Below are 21,100 nucleotides of genomic sequence, written 5' to 3' on the forward strand. Positions count from 1 at the left end.
GTCTGGCAGTGAAATGGCCGCTGCTTTACTGCCCTGCAGTCAGCGCTGAGCGCTCACACTGGGTTAATGCCAGCGTTAACGGACCACGGTGTAGCGCACTCCGTTAACGCAGCTATTAACCCTGTGTGACCAACTTTTTACTATTGATGCTGCATACGCAGCATCAATAGTAAATAGATCTAATGTTACAAATAATAATAATAATAATAATAATAATAATAATAATAAAAAAAGGTTATTCTCACCTGGCGCACACAGGCACCAGGACTTCAAGGGGCCTTCGGAAGGTGAGTATATGTTTATTTTTAATTTTAAGTCTTTTTTAACCATGCATATAGTGCCCACATTGCTAAATACTATGTGAGCTGTGTTACATACTGCGTGGGCTCTGTTATATACTACATCTCTGTGCTATATATTATGTAGCTGGGCAATATACAACGTGACTGTCCAATATACTACGTGGCTGTGCAATATACTACGTGCTCTGTGTTATATACTACGTAGCTGTGCAATATACTATGTGGCTGTGTCGGTTCTGTTATATACTACGTCGACTGTGCAATATACTACATGGCTGTGTTATATACTACGTGGCTGTGCAGTATACTACGTGGCTATGTTATATACTACGTGGCTCTGCTATATACTACGTCGCTGACCAATATACTACATAGCTGTGCAATACACTACGTAGCTGTGCAATACACTACATGACTGTGATATATACTGTGTGGCTGTGCAATATACTACGTGCCTGTGCAATATACTACGTGGCTCTACAATATACTACGTGGATATGTTATATACCATGTGGCTCTGCTAAATACTACCTCGCTGACCAATATACTACATACCTGTGCAATACACTATGTGGCTATGTTATATACTATGTGGCTGTGTTATATACTACATAGCTCTGCTATATACTACGTACGCTGTGTTACATACTACGTAGCTCTGTTATATACTATGTAGCTATGTTATATACTACGTCGGTTGTGTTATATACTACTTCACTGTGCAATATTGTACGTAGCCTGTGCTATATACTACCTACATATTCTAGAATATCCGATACGTTAGAATCAGGCAACCAACTAGTATATATGTATATTGTGCCTACAATACAAAGGAAATTTGACATCTTTAACTTTAGGCCTTTTAGAGGTCATTTCATCCTCAACTTGCTTAACTGTTCACAATAATATGGGTTCCCAAACATTTACGTGCCACTGCACAAGTACAGGGAAAAAGTTAGAAATATTATACTTAAAAATGATTGACAATAAAACTCTGCTTCATACCGGATGATAGCTTATACAGGAATGTAAACTAAGAACAGATTGACAAATATGCAACATTCCACATTGGATGTTAATATTGGGACTTTTTTGCCACTAATCGCTAAGCATGCACTGGCAGCACGCTAAACTGGCATCCATTCATATTCATATAGTAAAGACTACAATGAATAGTGCCTGGACTGGAATGTTGCAGCGGCACCAGATGAGTACAATTTGGGTTTTTCTATTCCATGCCATCATCCTGCCCTGTTTATAAGGGCATCATTCCAGTAAAGTTAATATTGTAAGGTAGAACATTATCTGTATATGCAATCTTGCAAGTTGATTGTTTTCCTTTTTTAAAAAGTCTTTTTTTTATGTATATTAAAGCATTTTATTTAGTAATGTTTTTGCTAATATTTATGTGAATACTATTCTGCCCAATGATGACAAAAGTATTTGCACATCATGCTAATATTTATAAACTCTTTGATTAGATGATTTCTAAACAATCAAGCAAATCAAGGCAGCAAAGATTGAGACAGAGAGACTCATTGCCAGAGAGAGTAAAAATAATCCCAAGTGTTGGCCCCCTTAAAAATAGTCTGGGTGAAATGGTGGATGAGGATGAGGAAAAAGCCAATATGCTAAATGACTTTTTTTTCATCAGTATTTACAAAAGAAAATTCCATTGCAGCCAATATGACTAGTGATAAAAATTCCCAATTAAATGTTACCTGCTTAACCCAGCAGGAAGTACGGCGGCGTCTAAAAATCACAAAAATTGACAAATCTCCGGGCCCGGATGGGATACACCCCCGAGTACTGCAGGAATTAAGTACAGTCATTGATAGACCATTAATTTTAAACTTTAAAGAGTCCATAATAACAGGGTCTGTACCACAGGACTGGCGTATAGCAAATGTGGTGCCAATATTCAAAAAGGGGACAAAAACTGAACTCGGAAATTATAGGCCAGTAAGCTTAACCTCTACTGTGGGTAAAATCCTGGAGGGCATTCTAAGGGATGCTATACTGGAGTATCTGAAGAGGAATAACCTCATGACCCAGTATCAGCACGGGTTTACTAGGGACCGTTCATGTCAGACTAATTTGATCAGCTTCTATGAAGAGGTAAGTACCGGACTGGACCAAGGGAACCCAGTAGATGTAGTGTATATGGACTTTTCAAAAGCTTTTGATACGGTGCCACACAAAAGGTTGATACATAAAATGAGAATAATGGGGATAGGGGAAAATATGTGCAAGTGGGTTGAGAGCTGGCTCAGGGATAGGAAACAAAGGGTGGTTATTAATGGAGCACACTCGGACTGGGTCGCGGTTAGTAGTGGGGTACCACAGGGGTCAGTATTGGGCCCTCTTCTTTTTAACATATTTATTAATGACCTTGTAGGGGGCATTCAGAGTAGAATTTCAATATTTGCAGATGACACTAAACTCTGCAGGGTAATCAATACAGAGGAGGACAATTTTATATTACAGGATGATTTATGTAAACTAGAAGCTTGGGCTGATAAATGGCAAATGAGCTTTAATGGGGATAAATGTAAGGTCATGCACTTGGGTAGAAGTAATACGATGTATAACTATGTGCTTAATTCTAAAACTCTGGGCAAAACCATCAATGAAAAAGACCTGGGTGTATGGGTGGATGACAAACTCATATTCAGTGGCCAGTGTCAGGCAGCTGCTACAAAGGCAAATAAAATAATGGGATGCATTAAAAGAGGCATAGATGCTCATGAGGAGAACATAATTTTACCTCTATACAAGTCACTAGTGCGACCACACTTAGAATACTGTGCACAGTTCTGGTCTCCGGTGTATAAGAAAGACATAGCTGAACTGGAGCGGGTGCAGAGAAGAGCGACCAGGGTTATTAGAGGACTGGGGGGTCTGCAATACCAAGATAGGTTATTACACTTGGGGCTATTTAGTTTGGAAAAACAAAGGCTAAGGGGTGATCTTATTTTAATGTATAAATATATGAGGGGACAGTACAAAGACCTTTCTGATGATCTTTTTAATCATAGACCTGAGACAGGGACAAGGAGGAAAAAAGGTTTATGCATAATAACAGATGCGGATTCTTTACAGTAAGAGCAGCGAGACTATGGAACTCTCTGCCGTATGATGTTGTAATGAGTGATTCATTACTTAAATTTAAGAGGGGATTGGATACCTTTCTGGAAAAATATAATGTTACAGGGTATATATACTAGATTCCTTGATAAGGCATTGATCCAGGGAACTAGTCTGATTGCTGTATGTGGGGTCGGGAAGGAATTTTTTTCCCCATGGTGGAGCTTACTCTTACCACATGGTTTTTTTTTGCCTTCCTCTGGATCAACATGTTAGGGCATGTTAGGCTATGGGTTGAACTAGATGGACTTAAAGTCTTCCTTCAACCTTAATAACTATGTAACTATGTAATTTTAGCTATCACCTACAGTAATATCAGTACAGTTAAAGGGGACTTGTCTTAATATTATTATTATTATTATTATTAATATTAATAATCTTTATTTATATAGCTCTAACATATTCTGAAGAACTTTACAATTAAGTGGAGACATGTACACACAATAAAAACAATACAATGTAAGACATTTCTACAGTTACAGGAGTGAGGGCCCTGCTCGGAAGCTTACAATTTATCTTAATCTTACACTTTTGATAGGCATGAAGACACATTTTACCGTTTAAGCCTCCTAATATTTAATCCTGCTCTTTACTCAGTAGCACTGAAAGTCGTAACCTTGTACATTCTGTAAACTTATTTGTTAGATGTTTTTTTGCTTGAAATTGCCATGTTTAGTTTGTGTCAGGGCCTCTAGGGGGAGCTCAGCACTCACTATGTTTTGTTGCATTTTAATGAGACCAAAGGATCTTTCCTTTTAACCTACTCTTTTCTGATTGATCCAAGTTACTGCATTCAACTAGCGAGCATTGTGAAATTATCATTAGAAAGTTGGTAATGTAATGGGGTATGACTGCTTTTATGCCACCAGCAAATAAGTATTGATCTCGGTAACATTCATATACTAGTCACATTCATTTATTTCCTTTTTTCAACCATAATGGTGCATTGCAATCATAAGACTTTTCTGTCTGTACCACATCACAGGACGCAGGAGCGCCGTTCATCTACCCCTAAAGGATTCCATGCCTCTATATGAACCAGCAGGACGCTGAAGAGCCGCTTACATCACTTAGCAAGGTTTCTTATTCAAAGACGGATCATCCATTAGGCTATACTAACAAAGAACTATATCTGCCCTTGGACTTTACAAGGACAACGTCCTCCGTATTATTGGAATTGCCTATGATACCTGGATTAAGTGCGACCTTAGACTAAGACCCGGGAGGGTCGAAACGTCACCATTCTTAGTCGCATGTACATTTTTGTATTAATTGCCTTATGTTTGATCCAATATATTTGTTTGATTCTTTCTATATTTAAAATAAATTAGCATTTTCAAAAATTTATTTCTGCTTAAGATATTCCACTTAGGGAGTGCGGTGGATCTAGTATACTGCTGCTATTGGACCGCAGGGTCTGTCGCACCAGCACCCCTATTTACCATTGAGTGCAGGCCAATATTTTTATTTTTATGCTGTCTTGTGCTGCTGAAGAACACATTTTACTGAACTTAAGATTACACAATTTCCTTATGGCAAAATTGTCTAGAGGTTTTGCTTCTAGATTCTGCATGGTAGGGGTGATGTGATGGGGAGCAGTAACCATGAGGAAGTCCCCACCAAGACTTGTGCCTGAATTCATGATCCTATTGGCTACCGATGTGACTTTGTCTCTCTGTTGCGATGGGGGCAACTTACTACCACACTTATTTCCCAAGGGTGAGGAGCAAACTCTTTAAAGCAGCATGAGGTTTTCAGAAGCACAATTATGATCATCCAGCATCCTCTTCTCCACATGTAGAGCAGAGACTCCTCTTGTGGAAAAACAACCATCCATGTTATTGACAGACTCCTCCATATGAACATACATGGGAGAGATCTGACTCGGAATTTTACTAGTTCTGCCATGAATAAAGAATGGTTTGAAAACATCCTCCAAGGGCAACTTCTCCAAATAATCCAGGAGCAATTTGGTGATGAAGAATGCTTTTTCCAGCATGATAGAGCACCATGTCACAAGGTAAAAGTCATAAGTGACTCGGTGAACGGGAACCAAGAAGTAACATTTCTCCTTGTGGAGAGTGACATGTTAAGCATGTTGAGATGAGGAGACTTAAAGCCGCAATGCTCCTCTTGGAAATATGCAAATTGTCTCTTCAGGGAGGAACTTTGAACTTTGGTGCCACCTATAGGAATTAGCAATCCTAAAAGTCAAGGGTTGAGGGAAACATTTCTCGAAAGTATGATTACTTAAGAGCAATCATACCTGTTTGTTAGTCTAATCCTTTAAAAAATTGAAATGTTCTGTGTAGTTATATATATATATATATATATATATATATATATATATATATATATATATATAAATGAACTGATTGACTAATTTGCATGTACCTTCCAGTAGTGAGTGGGGGAATGTAATAGTATTGCACAATATAATTTATTGTGCACAATTCCTTTACTGACTACCATCTGACTCATGGATGCTGTGTGTCTCTTGATGGGCGGCCTTCACTATCTTTTAAACAAACACCATTCATCTTCCATTGAGATGACGTCATACTTAAGAGTTTATGGAAGTTCTCAGGAAGCTGCAAGAAGGATGGACAGCTGCCAGCTGAAAAGCCATTGTTTACCAAGATTCCCATAGTGAGAATTTACTTTAAGGGGTCGTGTAGGCTTGTAAAATAAAGTCTACAGTCCCTGTATGTGACTACAGACTGCCAAATTGTGACCGTGCACAGTGTCTCCAGTATTCTCAGTGCTAGCTGGTGGCCATGTGACTGCATATATGTGACTTTCACACTCACGTTCACATGCTAATGAGATCCCTTTGGCTTTTCTCAATTTATTTCAATTGAGAGAAGCCTACAGAGTCTAGTCGGTCGGCATGTGATTGCGAGTACGCAAATCACATATGTACAGTCACGTGAGCAGCTGCTTGCAATGGGAATACTGGAAAATCATGACAATGTACACACTGCACATGTTTAGACAAATTAGAGTAAAAAACAAATGTATTAGAACTCCTTTAACATGTTAAGTTCCATTTATGTGTCGATGGCAGACAAGCATTAGGATGATAGGAAAATTGTGTAAAAAAATTATTCATGTTTGATCTTTTAATTGCTCAATCAAACATTGTTTAGTCAGAAAAAATGTGCATATGGTCAAAAGATCATAAGGTTCGTATTTACACTGCTCAATGTATAAGTGCGCAGACGATTCAGTGAGTGACAAACAAGGAATTTTTGGCCTTATAGTTTGGTCAATTAACACATTAACAGGACAAAATTATCATTAATTATGGGTTGAAAGCATTGAAATCTGAGTGTTCCTCTACCTTTGCTATATCTTTTGAGGAGTTTATGAATGCAGGCTAGGCCCTAAATCATAATCTAGTACTCAAAGGTGCACAAGCAATCAGGATAACCGCAGCCTTGAAAGGACGTTAAGAAAAGGCCGTTCAAAAATTTGGGGTAGATTCACAAGGAGTCATTGCTTCAAGAGCCACCACACACAGACGTGTCCAGGACACAGGCTTCAAGTGTCGCATTTCTTGTATCAAGCCACTCATGGCCAATAGACAATGCCACAAGCGTCTTACCAAGGAGAAAAAGAACTGGACTGTTGCTCAGTGGTCCAAGGTGTTGTTTTCAGATGAAAGTAAATTTTGCATTTCATTTGGAAATCAAGGTCCCAAAGTCTGGAGGAAGAGTGGAGAGGCCACAATCCAAGCTGCTTGAAGCCTAGTGTGAAGTTTCCAAAATCAGTGATGGTTTGGGAGCCATATCATCTGCTGGTGTAGATCCACTGTGTTTTATCAAGACCAAAATCAGTGCATCCGTCTACCAGGACATTTTGGAGCACTTCATGCTTCCCTGTAAGCCATAATCATCAACATTAACAGATATAAACACTTTAAATAGATCACTCTGTTTGTAATGACTCTTTATAATATATAAGTTTCACTTTCTGTATTGAAGAACTGAAATAAAATAACTTTTTGATGATATTCTAATTTTGTGAGAAGCATCTGTATGTGTAAATGACAGAGAATTGCTCTATGTAAAACCTCATGCTAAAATCGCATTGTATTCAGATGTAAATTGCACGCTAGGTCTGAAAAATCGGATTGTACTCACGTGAAAATCGCATGACACTTGTATTGCACTAGTCTAAGGCTAGGTTCACACTGCGTTAACAGCAGCCCGTTCAACACATATGTTAACGGGCTGCTGTTAACGCAAGTGCCGACTTGTCACATCGCTAGCGCAGATAGAGCATCTGCTAGCTCTATCTGCGCTAGCAGTGACGGACCCGGAAACGCTGCAGCCCGCGTCCCAGGGTCCGTCACTGAATGACGGCACATGGCTAGCGCATGCCCATTGTTGGCGTGCGCTAGTGATGCGTCCGACATAGAACTTAATGGCGGCGTTAACAGGCTACGTTACACCGCGTTATGCCGCGGTGTAATGTAGTCCGTCTAACAGACCCCACAGACGCAGTGTGAACCCAGCCTTACTTTTCTGGACCGAAATGGGAATGTTTTTTTCACACATATGGGTATGAGCCCTAACTGAAACACTTCTGCATTTTGTCCCCTCTCCTGGCTTTGGCTTACAAATACTGAGGTAAAAACTCAGCAAATACTCTATGTGTGCATGTGGCCTTAGATACACATCTGTGACTACACATCATTGCTATGTTATGATAAGTCACATTTCTTGAAATACATTGTAACATTTTCATTTGAGACCGAAATGTACTGAAGCTATTAATACAATGAAACAAATGGTTGCATTGCAGTTATAGAGAGATGTATTCTCTCTATAACTGTCCAATTAAGTGAACATGGGGCTCTGCTGCATTCCTGGCCTTACCATGTCCTTTTTCGGCTTGAATTAAGAGTTTAGAAGATAACTAAATTAAGATGACAGACGGAGCAAAGTTTCTCTTGTGTGTTACTTCAATTAGGGCACTGTCAATTATTTGCAATTATTTTGAAAAAGCATCCTATAAATGACGAAGCAGTGGTGTATACCAAAGTGCTGCTATAGTCGTCTGAGGAATCTCTTGTCTGAGAAATAAAAAAGGTTTAGAGTATGTTCACTCATTCAGATTACCTTGTGTTTTTCTGTTATGGCTTTTTCTGCCTGTATAGATAACAAATGAAAAGTGCAGTCATATATTGCCATTTCCATGCTTGTGTTATATAATGATTTGTTTGGTTGCTTTTTTTTTTTATAACTGCAGCATGCTCTGTTTCGGTAATCACAAGAATAAGAAAGATTTTCTCCCATGGACTGGAGTGGCTCCTTTAAAGCCAGAGTGCACAACCTGTAGCAGTACATTTTGTATGCCCCCCTTCTTCCAACCTGTATACAGCAATTTCTGTGCCAGAGGAAAGAAGATTAGCGCCCTGTTTAGCCATCTACATCAACAGACTAGTGTTCTTTGACTCTTTGACCTCTGTGTAGCAGTGCAGAAAATGAAGTGTGAGATAGAGGTGACTGCTACCATAAACACAAAAATGCAGAACCCAAAAACTGCAGTTTTGTGGATGCATCACCACATAAAATGCTTTAAGAAGTGCTCAAAATGTCATATCTATTCCAAAATGGCATCAATAAAAATGTAATCTAAAACAAGCCCTCACACAGTCCCATCGACCAAAAAATGAAAACGTTATGGGTCTCGGAAAATAGAGACACAAATTTTTTTTTAACAAATTTTTGATTTTCTTTTTACCACTAAAAAATTTTAAAACCTGGACAACTTTGTTATCATCATATTCTTACTGATGAGGAAAATCATATTGCCAGGTCATTTTTATCATACAATGTACAGCATTAAATAATTACCAAAAAAAGAAGGCAGATATTTTTTGGCAATTTCAACTACTGTAATTTGAATTTTGTTTCCATTTTCCAGTAAATTATATGATAAAATTAAAGATGTCATTCAAAAGTACAACTTATCCTGCAAAAAACAAGCCCTCAAACGAATAAGGAGACAGAAAAATAAAAATGTCATGGCTTTTGGAAGGAGGGAAGAAAAATATGAAAATGCAAAAAACGAAATTGGCCATGTTGGGAAGGGGTTAAAGAAGAGCTGATAAAATTTCTCACATTCTCGATTCTTTTAGTTTAGAATAATATGTGTTGAACATATTTTCTTTGACCATGAATGTAGCCACTTTCATTTACTATACTTTAGCATTATAATCATGAGCAGAGATATGAGATCTAAGAGGAAACGTTTCTCCTTGTGGAAAGTGACATACCAGCTCTCACATGCCAAGGTAAGGAGGCTTATTCACCATGGAATGATCCTCTGGGAAATTTAATTTGCAAATTGGAGGCAATTTGCAAAGCAGAGATATGGACGTCTGATATGTTTCCAGTGATGCAAAGGGTTTAAAAGAGGTAAAGAATCAAATCTAAACACAGGCTCCCTCTTGTGGTCACAGATGGAATTGTGTGACTTTGGTTTTTTGGCTCCCCCTGGTGGTTTGGTTTATTATCCTGCGGGTCTGCTGGATCAGCTGCCTCGTTATTCACCAGGGAGGCTCCTATTTAGCTCTGCTTCACTTCCACTTGTTGCCGGCTGTCAATGTATTCAGTGCTATTCTGATTACTCCTGATTATCTCGTTTTCTGCCTCTTCAGGATAAGCTAAGTTCTGTTTGAATATTTTTTGCTCATCTGCCTGCAATATGATTTCTGTGTATGATGAGTCTAGTCCAGCTTGCTAACATGTGATTTCTTTTTGCTGGTAAGCTCTGGGGTACGGAGTTGCTTCCCCCGCACCGTTAGTTGGTGCGGGGGCTCGAGCAATCTCTGCGTGGATATTTTGAATAGGGTTTTTTATTGACCGCACAGTTTCCTTCCTATTTTCTGCTATCTAGTATTAGCGGGCCTCATTTGCTAAATCTGATTTCATCTCTGCGTTTGTGCTTTCCCCTTAACTCACCGTTAATATTTGTGGGGGGCTATTCTATATCTTTGGGGTCTTCCACTGAGGCAAGTGAGGACTTACTTTCCCTCCAGGAATAGTCAGTTTCTCAGGCCGTGACGAGACGTCTAGGATTTTATAGGTAACGTTCCACGGCTGCCTATAGTTGTTTGCGGATAGGATCAGGTTGCGGTCAATCTAGTTACCACTTCCCCAGAGCTAGTAGTCTGTTCAGTTACTTAGCTAGTCCGACCTGCGATCCTTGCCACTAGGATCATAACACTTTCCCAAACGTATAAATGGGGCTCAAGTGACCTGTTCTATAGAGCAAATCTGTATTATTTCAGCAGGGGCCTTGGTCCCCTAAGGTGGTATCTTGTAGAATGTGCAACATCACTGCCAGCACCCCTGCATGGCTTCCCATCCCTCACCATGCAGGGACAAAGGCTTAATCACCACTTCAGGCCATGCAGTGAGTTCTCTCTCCTCTGCTTGCTGTGTGCTGTAATCTCTGTGTCCTCTGCTGGCTGTGCATACTTCCTGGCTGCATGCTTCTTAAAGAAACAGTGCACATGTTCCTAATGTATCAGCCTATTGTTGAGAGCCACCGGGTACTTAAAGCACCTCCACATGTTGGGAGGTGCCTGAGCAACATTCTCTTTCAGTGTGTGTGCAGCTGCTGAGTTGTCAGATTCTACCTGCCACTCTGGGGGCTGAATACCCAGGCCTGAACCTTGAATCTGTACCCGTATCTGCTCTTTCCTGTGTCTGCCATCCTGGGGGCTGTGTACCCAGACCCAAACCCTGAACCTGTACCCATGTCTGTTCTTGTCTGAATGAGGACCTATCCCTGAACCTGTTTGCATCCAAGCCTAGTTCTTTCCCTAAACCTACTGTTTCTGTACCTGTTCCTATCCCTAAAACCTTCAGTGTATCAACTTACACCTATCCCTGAAACTTGCAGTGTCTGAAAGAGTGCCTATTGCTACTCTTTTGTTGCTATGCAACATTAGTATTTATTGAGTACACTTGCTACTTTATTGTAAGTACCCTATGTGAACTTATCCCAGTCTGTCTTGTATGCGTCTTGTATGAACCTGACCCTGTCTACTCTGTGAACAGAGTCCTGTCTTACCTGTCTGCATCTGCAGTTCCCTGTCTGTCCGCACTTGCAGTCCAGTACTTCCCTGCCAAAGACCCAGTTCTCCATGAAGCCACTCCTTCTGTCCTATCTGAACTAGGTCCTACACCTGCCTGCCTGTATATGAGTCATGCCCATCAGCATCTTCATATTTCAATGAGGGCTCAGCTGCTGTGCGAACGAGGTCAGTCCTGGTGAAGCACCTGGTCACGCCTCCAGGGTCTTCTCGGATCGCGACATTGTCAGTTGCCATGCATTTAGGGTCAGTCTTGGGGAGCCACTTAATTACGCCCCTTAACGCTTTCCTCTGTCCACATGCTAGAGCTAGACAGTCCAAGTGCAAGTGTAACAGAATGAAAAATCTTTGCCCCTCATGATGGAGCTATAAGGGGGTGTGCAGGCCGCTGGTTTGAGCCCTGCATTCCTGTGCATGCCTACCTAATGAAACTGGGTATATTTTGTGTTTGCTGTGTGCCCTGTGTAGTTTATAATAGCTGACACTGTTTAATATGATAATGGCTGACATTGTTCTGATATCTGTGTGTTAGGGACAGGAATAGGGACAGTCAGTGGCAGTGGTAGGTCAGCACTGGTAAGGGTTATGGCAGTGTAGTTGCGGGTTAGTGTTAAGGGGGCGCTGTAGAGTAGGAGATTAGATTGTGTTGAGAACTGGTTTCAGTCAGAGTAGTGACAGTTGAGAAAGGGGGTGGAGCCAGTGTAGTGGCAGGGAGACTGCCTTTCTGAGGTAATTTTCAGGTAGTGGGAGGAGCTAAAGCTGTGTGAAGAGAATTGTTCGAGAAGGAGTTGTGACAGAAAGCTGAACAGAGCAACAGTGTAGAGTTAAGAGAGCGAGGCAGCCTGGAGGAATCAGTGGCTAGTCTGTGGGTTACCTCCCGTGACGTCCGGGACTTACGGTCCGAACAGGAATTGCAGAGGCAACCTGAATTTTCACCCAAGATGGGGAAAGTGGACGGGGAGCACTCAGTATCAGCTAGCTGGATGGTTCAGGAAGCTGCGGGCCTGGGAGCCACGGTGCAGGAAGAAAAGCTGAGGGAGCAGACCAGGGAAAACGCAGGAGATGGATTACTCATGTATTGGGAAAATGGATGGACTGTAACTGTTATGAAGATGCACGAGTTAAGTAAAGTTTTATTGAAAATGAACTTGGACTTTGATAACATTTGTGTGTGTCTGCGACGGATTGGAGCCCTGTATGCTGTGAAGGATTCTGACCCACAGGTGGATGAAATACGTGACACACACAGCACACCACAAAATGGACATGATATTTCTGTAGCGGAGCGTCGGGGTGTGATGTGGAAGCAGCAGCAATCCCTCGGTACAGCTACCACCCTGGCCCCCGTTACAGAGCTATGATTAGTGTTGAGCGATACCTTCTGATACTTGAAAGTATCGGTATCGGATAGTATCGGCCGGTACCCGAAAAATATCGGATATCGCCTATACCGATACCCGATACCAATACAAGTCAATGGGACACAAGTATTGGAAGCTATCCTGGATGGTTCCCAGGGTCTGAAGGAGAGGAAACTCTCCTTCAGGCCCTGGGATCCATATTCATGTAAAAAATAAAGAATTAAAATAAAAAATATGGATATACTCACCCGTCCGGCGGCCCCTGGACCTTACCGATTGTAACCGGCAGCCTCCGTTCCTAAGAATGAGGAGTTTAGGACCTGCGATGATGTCGCGGCTTGTGATTGGTCGCGTGAGCGGTCACATGAGCGGCATGCGACCAATCACAAGCCGCGACGTCATCGAGGGTCCTAAACTCCTCATTCTTAGGAACGGAGGCTGCCGGTTACAATCTGTAAGGTCCAGGGGCCGCCGGACCGGTGAGTATATCCATATTTTTTATTTTAATTCTTTATTTTTTACATGAATATGGTTCCCAGGGCCTGAAGGAGAGTCTCCTCCCCTCCAGACCCTGGGAACCATACACTGGGAACTTCCGATTCCGATTTCCGATACCACAAAAATATCGAAACTCGGTATCGGAATTCCGATACCCGATACTTGCGGTATCGGAATGCTCAACACTAGCTATGATATTTTGGCTGCTGTCTTGTAGAGTGTTCCTGGATGTGGTTTTGTAAAAGAGACTCTGGTTCTTTGGATCTCTTGTTACAGAGGCATATCCTCTTTATAAACTTCAAACCTGTTGTCCTCCAAACCATCATCCAAAGGTAAAGAAGAAGGTGTGATGAGAGTAACTCACACTGAGTAGTTAATCACTATGCATAGTTTATCCTTCTCTGTTTTACAGGTCAAAACGCCACAGGGTCCCACATAGTGGTCAATCAACATGTAATCAAACACTGATTGTTCAATAACCCTGTGCCCCTTTCTAGCAGATAACAGTCAATAAGTTACAACAAACACAAACTTAAATGTCAACATCCAGGCTCATATGAACAGAAGCCTTTGCTTCTTGACTGACCAAAGACCGACACATGAATTCAAAAGTCAACAAGGTATGTTTCTTGCCTACTGAATTAACGTCTGGATAATTAAGATAAAGTGCTATGTCTTCACAGTAGGTCATAGGAAGCTGAATAAATTATATCTTGATAACTGCGATCTGATGTTTTATTCCAGAGATAGCCACATTTTTCTTATATGTAAATGAGCTGTTAAGATCTATGGGCCGGACATAGATCTCTCTGAGAATCTGCCTCCCGACATTATTTTACATGAAAGGGGAAGTTACCACTGTGTGACGTGTATTTTGTTTCCCTGCACTCTAAAGTTTGTTCCTTGTTTTCTAGCATACGTATGGTTAAATTACATGCTATTATTGAAAACTTATAAGTCATCCCATAAAGAGACAAACCGTCATACCTCAATGTTGATGAAAAATTAAATGATGGCTCTTGGAAGAGGAATGAGGTAAAAATGAATGTGTATAAACTGAAAATCGCTTGGTCATAAAGGGGTTAAAAAATGCAAACATTTCACAAAATAAAACTATTGGTTCAGAAATTCCACTAGTTTAGCACATTACTAGTTACAGATGAGGTTCAATTTAATAGTAATGAAAGCTCAATTCTCTTGAAAACAAATTATATTTTTACGGTAAAAGAATCATATGAGACAGAAGATTAAGACAGATGAGTGGAGATTATTATTCAGTTATATTAGAATATAATGTTCCCTCAGGTTACAAGAATATTGTAATTTGAGGACAGAATAAGGTAGGGGTTGAGACACAGATTTCACTTATTAGTGTCACTTATTAGGATGTGTGCTTTTTTTTCTATACAAAGAATGTTTTGTCACCAGGACATTATCACTACCTGAACTGCAGTAGAGCTTGCCTCCTGCAAGGTGACCACACCCCCACCTCTGATAAGCAGCTTACTGTCAATAGAAATGTACACAAAGAGCTGTGGTGTGGGCGTGGTTAGCTTTCTGAGCTATGCTACATACATCTAAAAACTCTGATCGGGTCACATCTACTGCACTCAGTAATCTAAGTTATACATTGTTGGAATCAGGATCTCTTTTCCTATATTATGCTTCTCTCAGATGAGGTAGCAAAAACCTGTTAACAGATTCCTTTTAATACTACTATTGTACTGTAGGATTCTGTATGGCCCCCAATACATGTTCATATCTGAATGTAGATGCAGTATTCCTAAGGGAGAACTGTTCAGTACATACGACATGCCATGATATATACCATTGTTCGTATGGAATTTCACAGTGACAAAAAAACCCTCTGTGTGATGTCTTGGAGCCGTAGAAGATGCCCCCATATGCATTACGATGCTGCCCGATTCTGCCGATTTCTGTTGATTTTGCCAACCTTAGTTTAATGTGCATGGGAGATTTTGGATCAATACATTCCATCTATCTGAAGAGCCCCCTCCCCTTTAGAGCTAATAGTGTGGGGGGCTCATGAGACCATGTCACCCTCCATTTACATTTCCATTCATTCTTAGAGGCTCTCCTTAGCCTCTCTCTCTCTTAATGTTAATGCTTTCATTCTATCAGTCTTCTTAAGCCCTTAATATTCTCCCTTCAAGTATTTATTCATTGTGTTCCTCTTTATTTTAATTGTTGGTATACTCTGCACCCCTTCTGGGCTATGCTTGTGGTACTCGCCTTTCTAGAATCTTCTCAGGTTTCATTACCAGGCCTAGCTCCATTTTATGCAGTGGTTTTTAGTGAGTTGTCACCCAGGGTGGACTTGGACATTAATTTTAGTAATTTAATATATTAAAATAATGGTTTATAACAGTTGGTTATTATTTATTTGCATATAATTAATTATTACTGTAACCCATAAAAAAGCCGCTGCCTTTTTAGCTCCAAGCTAATTGCCTGGTGTCCCATAGAAACCCCTAATACAGATATCTTACAAAATTTGCAGTTCATCTCCTTTGTAATTCAATGATTACATATGAGATTCAGGTGCTCCATTATGTTACATATGATGCCCAGCTAGAACCTGGACTACAAATAGATTAAGCCTTGGAAACTATTTTTTATTTAATTAAATTAGCAATTGTAAAGCATGTAGGCGAGTGCGTATTATATTCACTTGTCTGTGTTTGTTGTTCTGATTAATATATAAGTGAAGGCTGCCATATTCAGCGCTAACAGCATCAACTCAAACAAAAGCAGCGATGACCGCTCAGAAAAACACCGTATTACTGATTCCCTCACTCCATTTAATTAAACCCTATCCATCCATAATGGGAGATAAACCTTGCAGATGGCTACTTCAGCCTGTCACTCTACTCACTACGGTATTTAGATAGACCTCCTAATAAGATTTATTTGGGAGGTGAGGACAATATTTTCACAGGAGGGCCTCTCATAAAACCAGTATCTGCTAAGGAAAAAGGTTAGGAAAAATCACATCTGTTTTAAAGGGTACCTGTCACCAGAAAAAAAGCTGTAAACCTGCAGATATGAAGTTCATTTGTACATCAATAGCGTTATTAACCAGCCTGGCGCCCGAACCAGTCACGAGGGTGGCGCTGGCACGGATTCAGACATAGCTCTGAGTATACAGAGTGACAGCTGTAACCGCTTCCCCGGCCCTGACTGATACTGGCTCTACATTAGGGCCTGACATATGTTAGTCAGGGCTAGCGGCCGACTACAGCCGCCGTGCAGTATATTCAGAGTGGTGACTGAACCTGCGCCAGTGCCGCCCTCATGTATGAAACTGGAATGCTCCCGGGGGAAAGAATAAAGTTCATTTTCTCCTGGTAGTGTTCAACTAAGTCTGGGCGCCAAGCAGGTTAACCCTGTATCTGCAGGTTAAAAGCGTTTTTTTCTGGTGACAAGCTCCCTTTAAATTTTTACAATGTTCTAGACATCACAGAAGGACATTGATTGGCGACAGACGGAAAATAGTGCAGCAAACCATTCCGATGATGTATTTTGCCATATAGTGAACATTGTAAAATTCCCAACATCAGATATGATATAATGGAATAAATACTTTTGTTGGCACTGAATATATATATAGGGTTCTTTTGCTTTTAGCCTTGCAGTCATAAATATTGCCCACATTACTGGCTGTCTTATCCTTCTTACATGTCATTGAATAGGTTGCCCTATTTGTGTACCACCCTTTTTTTGGTGTCTAGTGAAGTAATGCAAAGAGGTGAGCTCTGCTCTGGAGGTGGGAAACAAATCAGTCAGACATATAATGTTGATGTAACTGGTAATACCCCCATTAGCTGAGTGCTTAAAAATAATGTAAATTATTGTGTCAAGTAGAAAATGCAAGAATATATTAACTAGGGATTGTAATAATTATAGGGGATTACTCAGGAGACTCTTTGCGTGGAACAAGACAACTACAGGACACAGTTTTATAAGTGGTAAAGTCTATATTATCACACGGTGATTCAAACAGGTGCAGAGAGAAACTCAAGTCCACAACACTTGGTGCAAATAATAAACGCAGCTCAGCAGTCTATAGGAAACTTCAGAGGAAAATGCAATCAAGCAGAAAGTCTATGAAGCACAGTTATTCTTGAGGATACTTGACACGAATAAATCCTTGTCTTAGTCCAGGCACAGATAGATATGCTTATTAGGCAGTTCAAATCATATCTTAGCTCAACCAGGGAGGCCTGGTTAATAGTCTCAGGTTGTTGCAAAGCAGCAACAGCTTACATGACCAGCAAATGCAGATGGAAGTAAACACGAACAGCAGATGAAGGAGGATTACTGGAAACTTGTGTATGCAGCAGGAACTCAGAGCAGAGTAGCAGGATCACCACACAGGTTCACAGGAGCAGGTGTATAGCCAGGGAGTAATCAGAGGTCAGGAGCTGGATGCAAGGCAGAATACTCTAGCACAGACTGAAGGCTGGGGTGGAGTTTTATAGCAGGAGGCACAGTGCACATGAGACCAAAGACGCCATCTTGAAAAAGGGCAGTAATGCACAAAAGGTAAAAAATGTTCAGAGTCCTGACAGGGATGGGCGAACCCGAACGCTAAAGTTCGTGTCCGTGCCTTCTCCAGGAAGTCTCGCTTTACTGTGTTTGCATTTCCAGTTCAATCGTAGCCATGTCAAGTATTGGCATGGTTATGATTGACCGGCCCTCACTATGTAAATAAATAAATAAATGTGTGTTCCCCTCTATTTTTGATAACCAGCGCAGGCAAAACCGACAGCTGCAAGATGCAGCCCAGAACTATGAAACTGATCATGGCTAGTTATAAAAACAGAGGGGTCCCATTCTTTTTTTAAATTATTTACAAGAATAATTAAAAAAAATGTGGGGTCCCCCCCATTTTTGACAACCAGCCAAGCTAAAGAAGACAGCTGTGAGCTAGTATTCTCAGACTGGGAAGAGGCCATGGATATTAGCTTCTCCCAGCCTAAATATAGCAGTCCGCAGCCACCCCAGAAAAGGCGCATCCATTAGATGCACAAATTCTGGCACTTTGCACGGCTCTTCATACTTGCCCTGGAGTGGTCCGAAGTGGGTTAATAATTTTGAGGTTGATGTCAGTTGTTTTATGTTTGCTGACATCAAGCCCAAGGTTAGCAATGATGAAACGTCTATCAGAAACCCCATTACTAACCCCATAGGCAAATTTGATAAAGACACAGACACAGAGAAAAGTCCTTTATTTGAAATAAAAACTCCCCGACCCTCTTTTATCCATTTATTCACCGAAAATTAATATAAAAATCAAAGTTATACTCACCTTTCCATCTATAATCCATTAATGGCCATGTCCCACAACTATCCGAATGGTTTGGAGAGTGGTCACATCAGTGATGCGACCTCTCTCCACACCAGTTGGCACACACCGAGCAGAGCATGACAAGCTCTACCTCTGAACAGCGGTGACATCATTAAGATTACCGCCGGTCACAGGCAGAGCTTCTCACGCTCTGCTCAGTGTGTTCTGACTGGCGTGGAGAGCATAAGTTCATGCTACAAGGCTGTTCTTTCCATTACAATTGTGACTGAGCCATAGTAGTCTTTAAACAGCTAGTCCCATGATAAAAACTAAGACAAAAGAGGTAATTCTTCTCTGACTGTTAGGGTACCGTCTCACATTGGCACTTTGATCGCTATGACGGCACGATCCGTGACGTTCCAGCGATATCCATACGATATTCCTGTGTCTGACACGCAGCGGCGATCAGGGACCCCGCTGAGAATCGTACGTCGTAGCAGATCGTTTGAAACTTTATTTCGTCGCTGGATCTCCCGCTGTCATCGCTGCATCGGTGTGTGTGACACCGATCCAGCAATGCGTTCGCTTGTAACCAGGGTAAACATCGGGTTACTAAGCGCAGGGCCGCGCTTAGTAACCCGATGTTTACCCTGGTTACCATCGTAAATGTAAAAAAAACCGAACAGTACATACTCACATTCCGGTGTCCGTCAGGTCCCTGGCCGTCTGTCTCCCTGCACTGACTGTGAGCGCCGTCCGTAAAGTGAAAGCAGAGCACAGCGGTGACGTCACCGCTCTGCTTTGGCCGGCGCTTACACAGGATGCAGGAGGAGTGCAGGGAAGCGGACGCAGGCACCGGAATGTGAGTATGTGGTTTTTTTTATTTTACGTTTACGCTGGTAACCAGGGTAAACATCGGGTTACTAAGCGCGGCCCTGCGCTTAGTAACCCGATGTTTACCCTGGTTACCCGGGGACTTCGGCATCGTTGGTCGCTGGAGAGCTGTCTGTGTGACAGCTCTCCAGCGACAACACAACGACTTACCAACGATCACGGACAGGTCGTATCGCTGGTCGTGATCGTTGGTAAATCGTTTTGTGTAACGGTACCCTTAGTCTTGTATATTAGTACATTACTACTGTAAATGACCCCATCCCATATATATGAGAAAGCACTAAACTAACACAGGAGCATCCAACATGTCTAAATGGATCCTGGAACCGAGCACTATCATCATTTGTTTTAGGACATTTATTTACTTATTTTTAGTAGCTATGCAAAAACTTAAAAATGACGAGGAAAGAGAACATGTTTGTTTAGGAATCTGTCAGCAAGTTTTTGCTATGCAATGTGACAGGAGCATGATGCAGGGCCGAGACCCTGATTCCAGCAATGTATCACTTAGCTTACTGGATGCAGCATTTTTGTTAGAGTCACAGTTCTCTCTGCTGAAGATCTGGCTGTGCTCTAAATGCTGAGCTCCGTATAAACCTGCCCACACCACTGATTGGCAGCTTTTTGTAAACACTGTATAATGACAGAAAGTTGCTAAAATAATCTCTGGCTGATAAAACACTGATTTTATTGAAACAAAATACAGCTTAGTAAGTGACACATCAGCACACATCACAGGAAGCGGGATCTCTGCCCATAAATCATGCTGCTCTCAGATTACAACAACCTGCTGACAGATTCCCTTTAAGAAATGTACTAATATACTTAATAAACATGCATAGACCTAATTTGCACCAAATCTATCATTAAGGTGCAATTTCTGATTAATGTGGAGTGGCAAGGCTTGAAGTGAATATAATAAATTCTATTTATGGTATACCATTACATTTTCCTTGAATGTGTGCTTTCACCAGTGAAATGTAGCGGCATCAAAAAGTCTCATCACCAATACATTCATTTTGTGTCACTAATGAAGAGTTTAATAATATACTGTATGGTGGAATTCCTAGCAAGGATAATAAAAACATGGGACGCATGGTGAATATAATAGGCATTCTATGAAGTTTCATCATTGTATTACCTGAAGGCTTGATATTAACGTGGCTTGATATAGTGGTGGTCCAGCTTATCGTGGTGAGATTACCGTTAGTTAATAATGTTCTAGAATTGGCTGGGTGGTACTCATCTGTAAAAACAATTACAAATGTCACGTGAATATCACTTATAATTCAGTTGTAATATTTCACGATTTTGTAAAATTAATCCTGTCCTAGAATTACCTGATAACAGCCCCTATTTGACATTGAGACAAGGAAAAGGCTCTATGTGGAAGAGAAGATATGACTTTAGATGGTCATCCATTTTGAGACTAGGAGGTTTTCTAATGTGTTGAATATCATGATTCTTTACTTCA

General features: G+C 41.0%; 1 protein-coding gene across 2 annotated transcripts in view; it reads right to left on the minus strand.

Moving 5' to 3' along the window:
• Window positions 1-21,100, minus strand: part of EMCN (endomucin) — a 418,419-nt gene that overhangs the window by 188,903 nt on the left and 208,416 nt on the right. For both annotated transcript variants that reach the window (XM_077277880.1, XM_077277891.1), the window contains exon 6: window positions 20,768-20,872. In XM_077277880.1, the coding sequence (XP_077133995.1) occupies window positions 20,768-20,872 (105 nt within the window). The remainder of the gene's footprint in view (window positions 1-20,767; window positions 20,873-21,100) is intronic.

The sequence above is a fragment of the Ranitomeya variabilis genome, chromosome 1 (assembly GCF_051348905.1).
Source record: "Ranitomeya variabilis isolate aRanVar5 chromosome 1, aRanVar5.hap1, whole genome shotgun sequence".
Lineage (NCBI taxonomy): Eukaryota > Metazoa > Chordata > Amphibia > Anura > Dendrobatidae > Ranitomeya > Ranitomeya variabilis.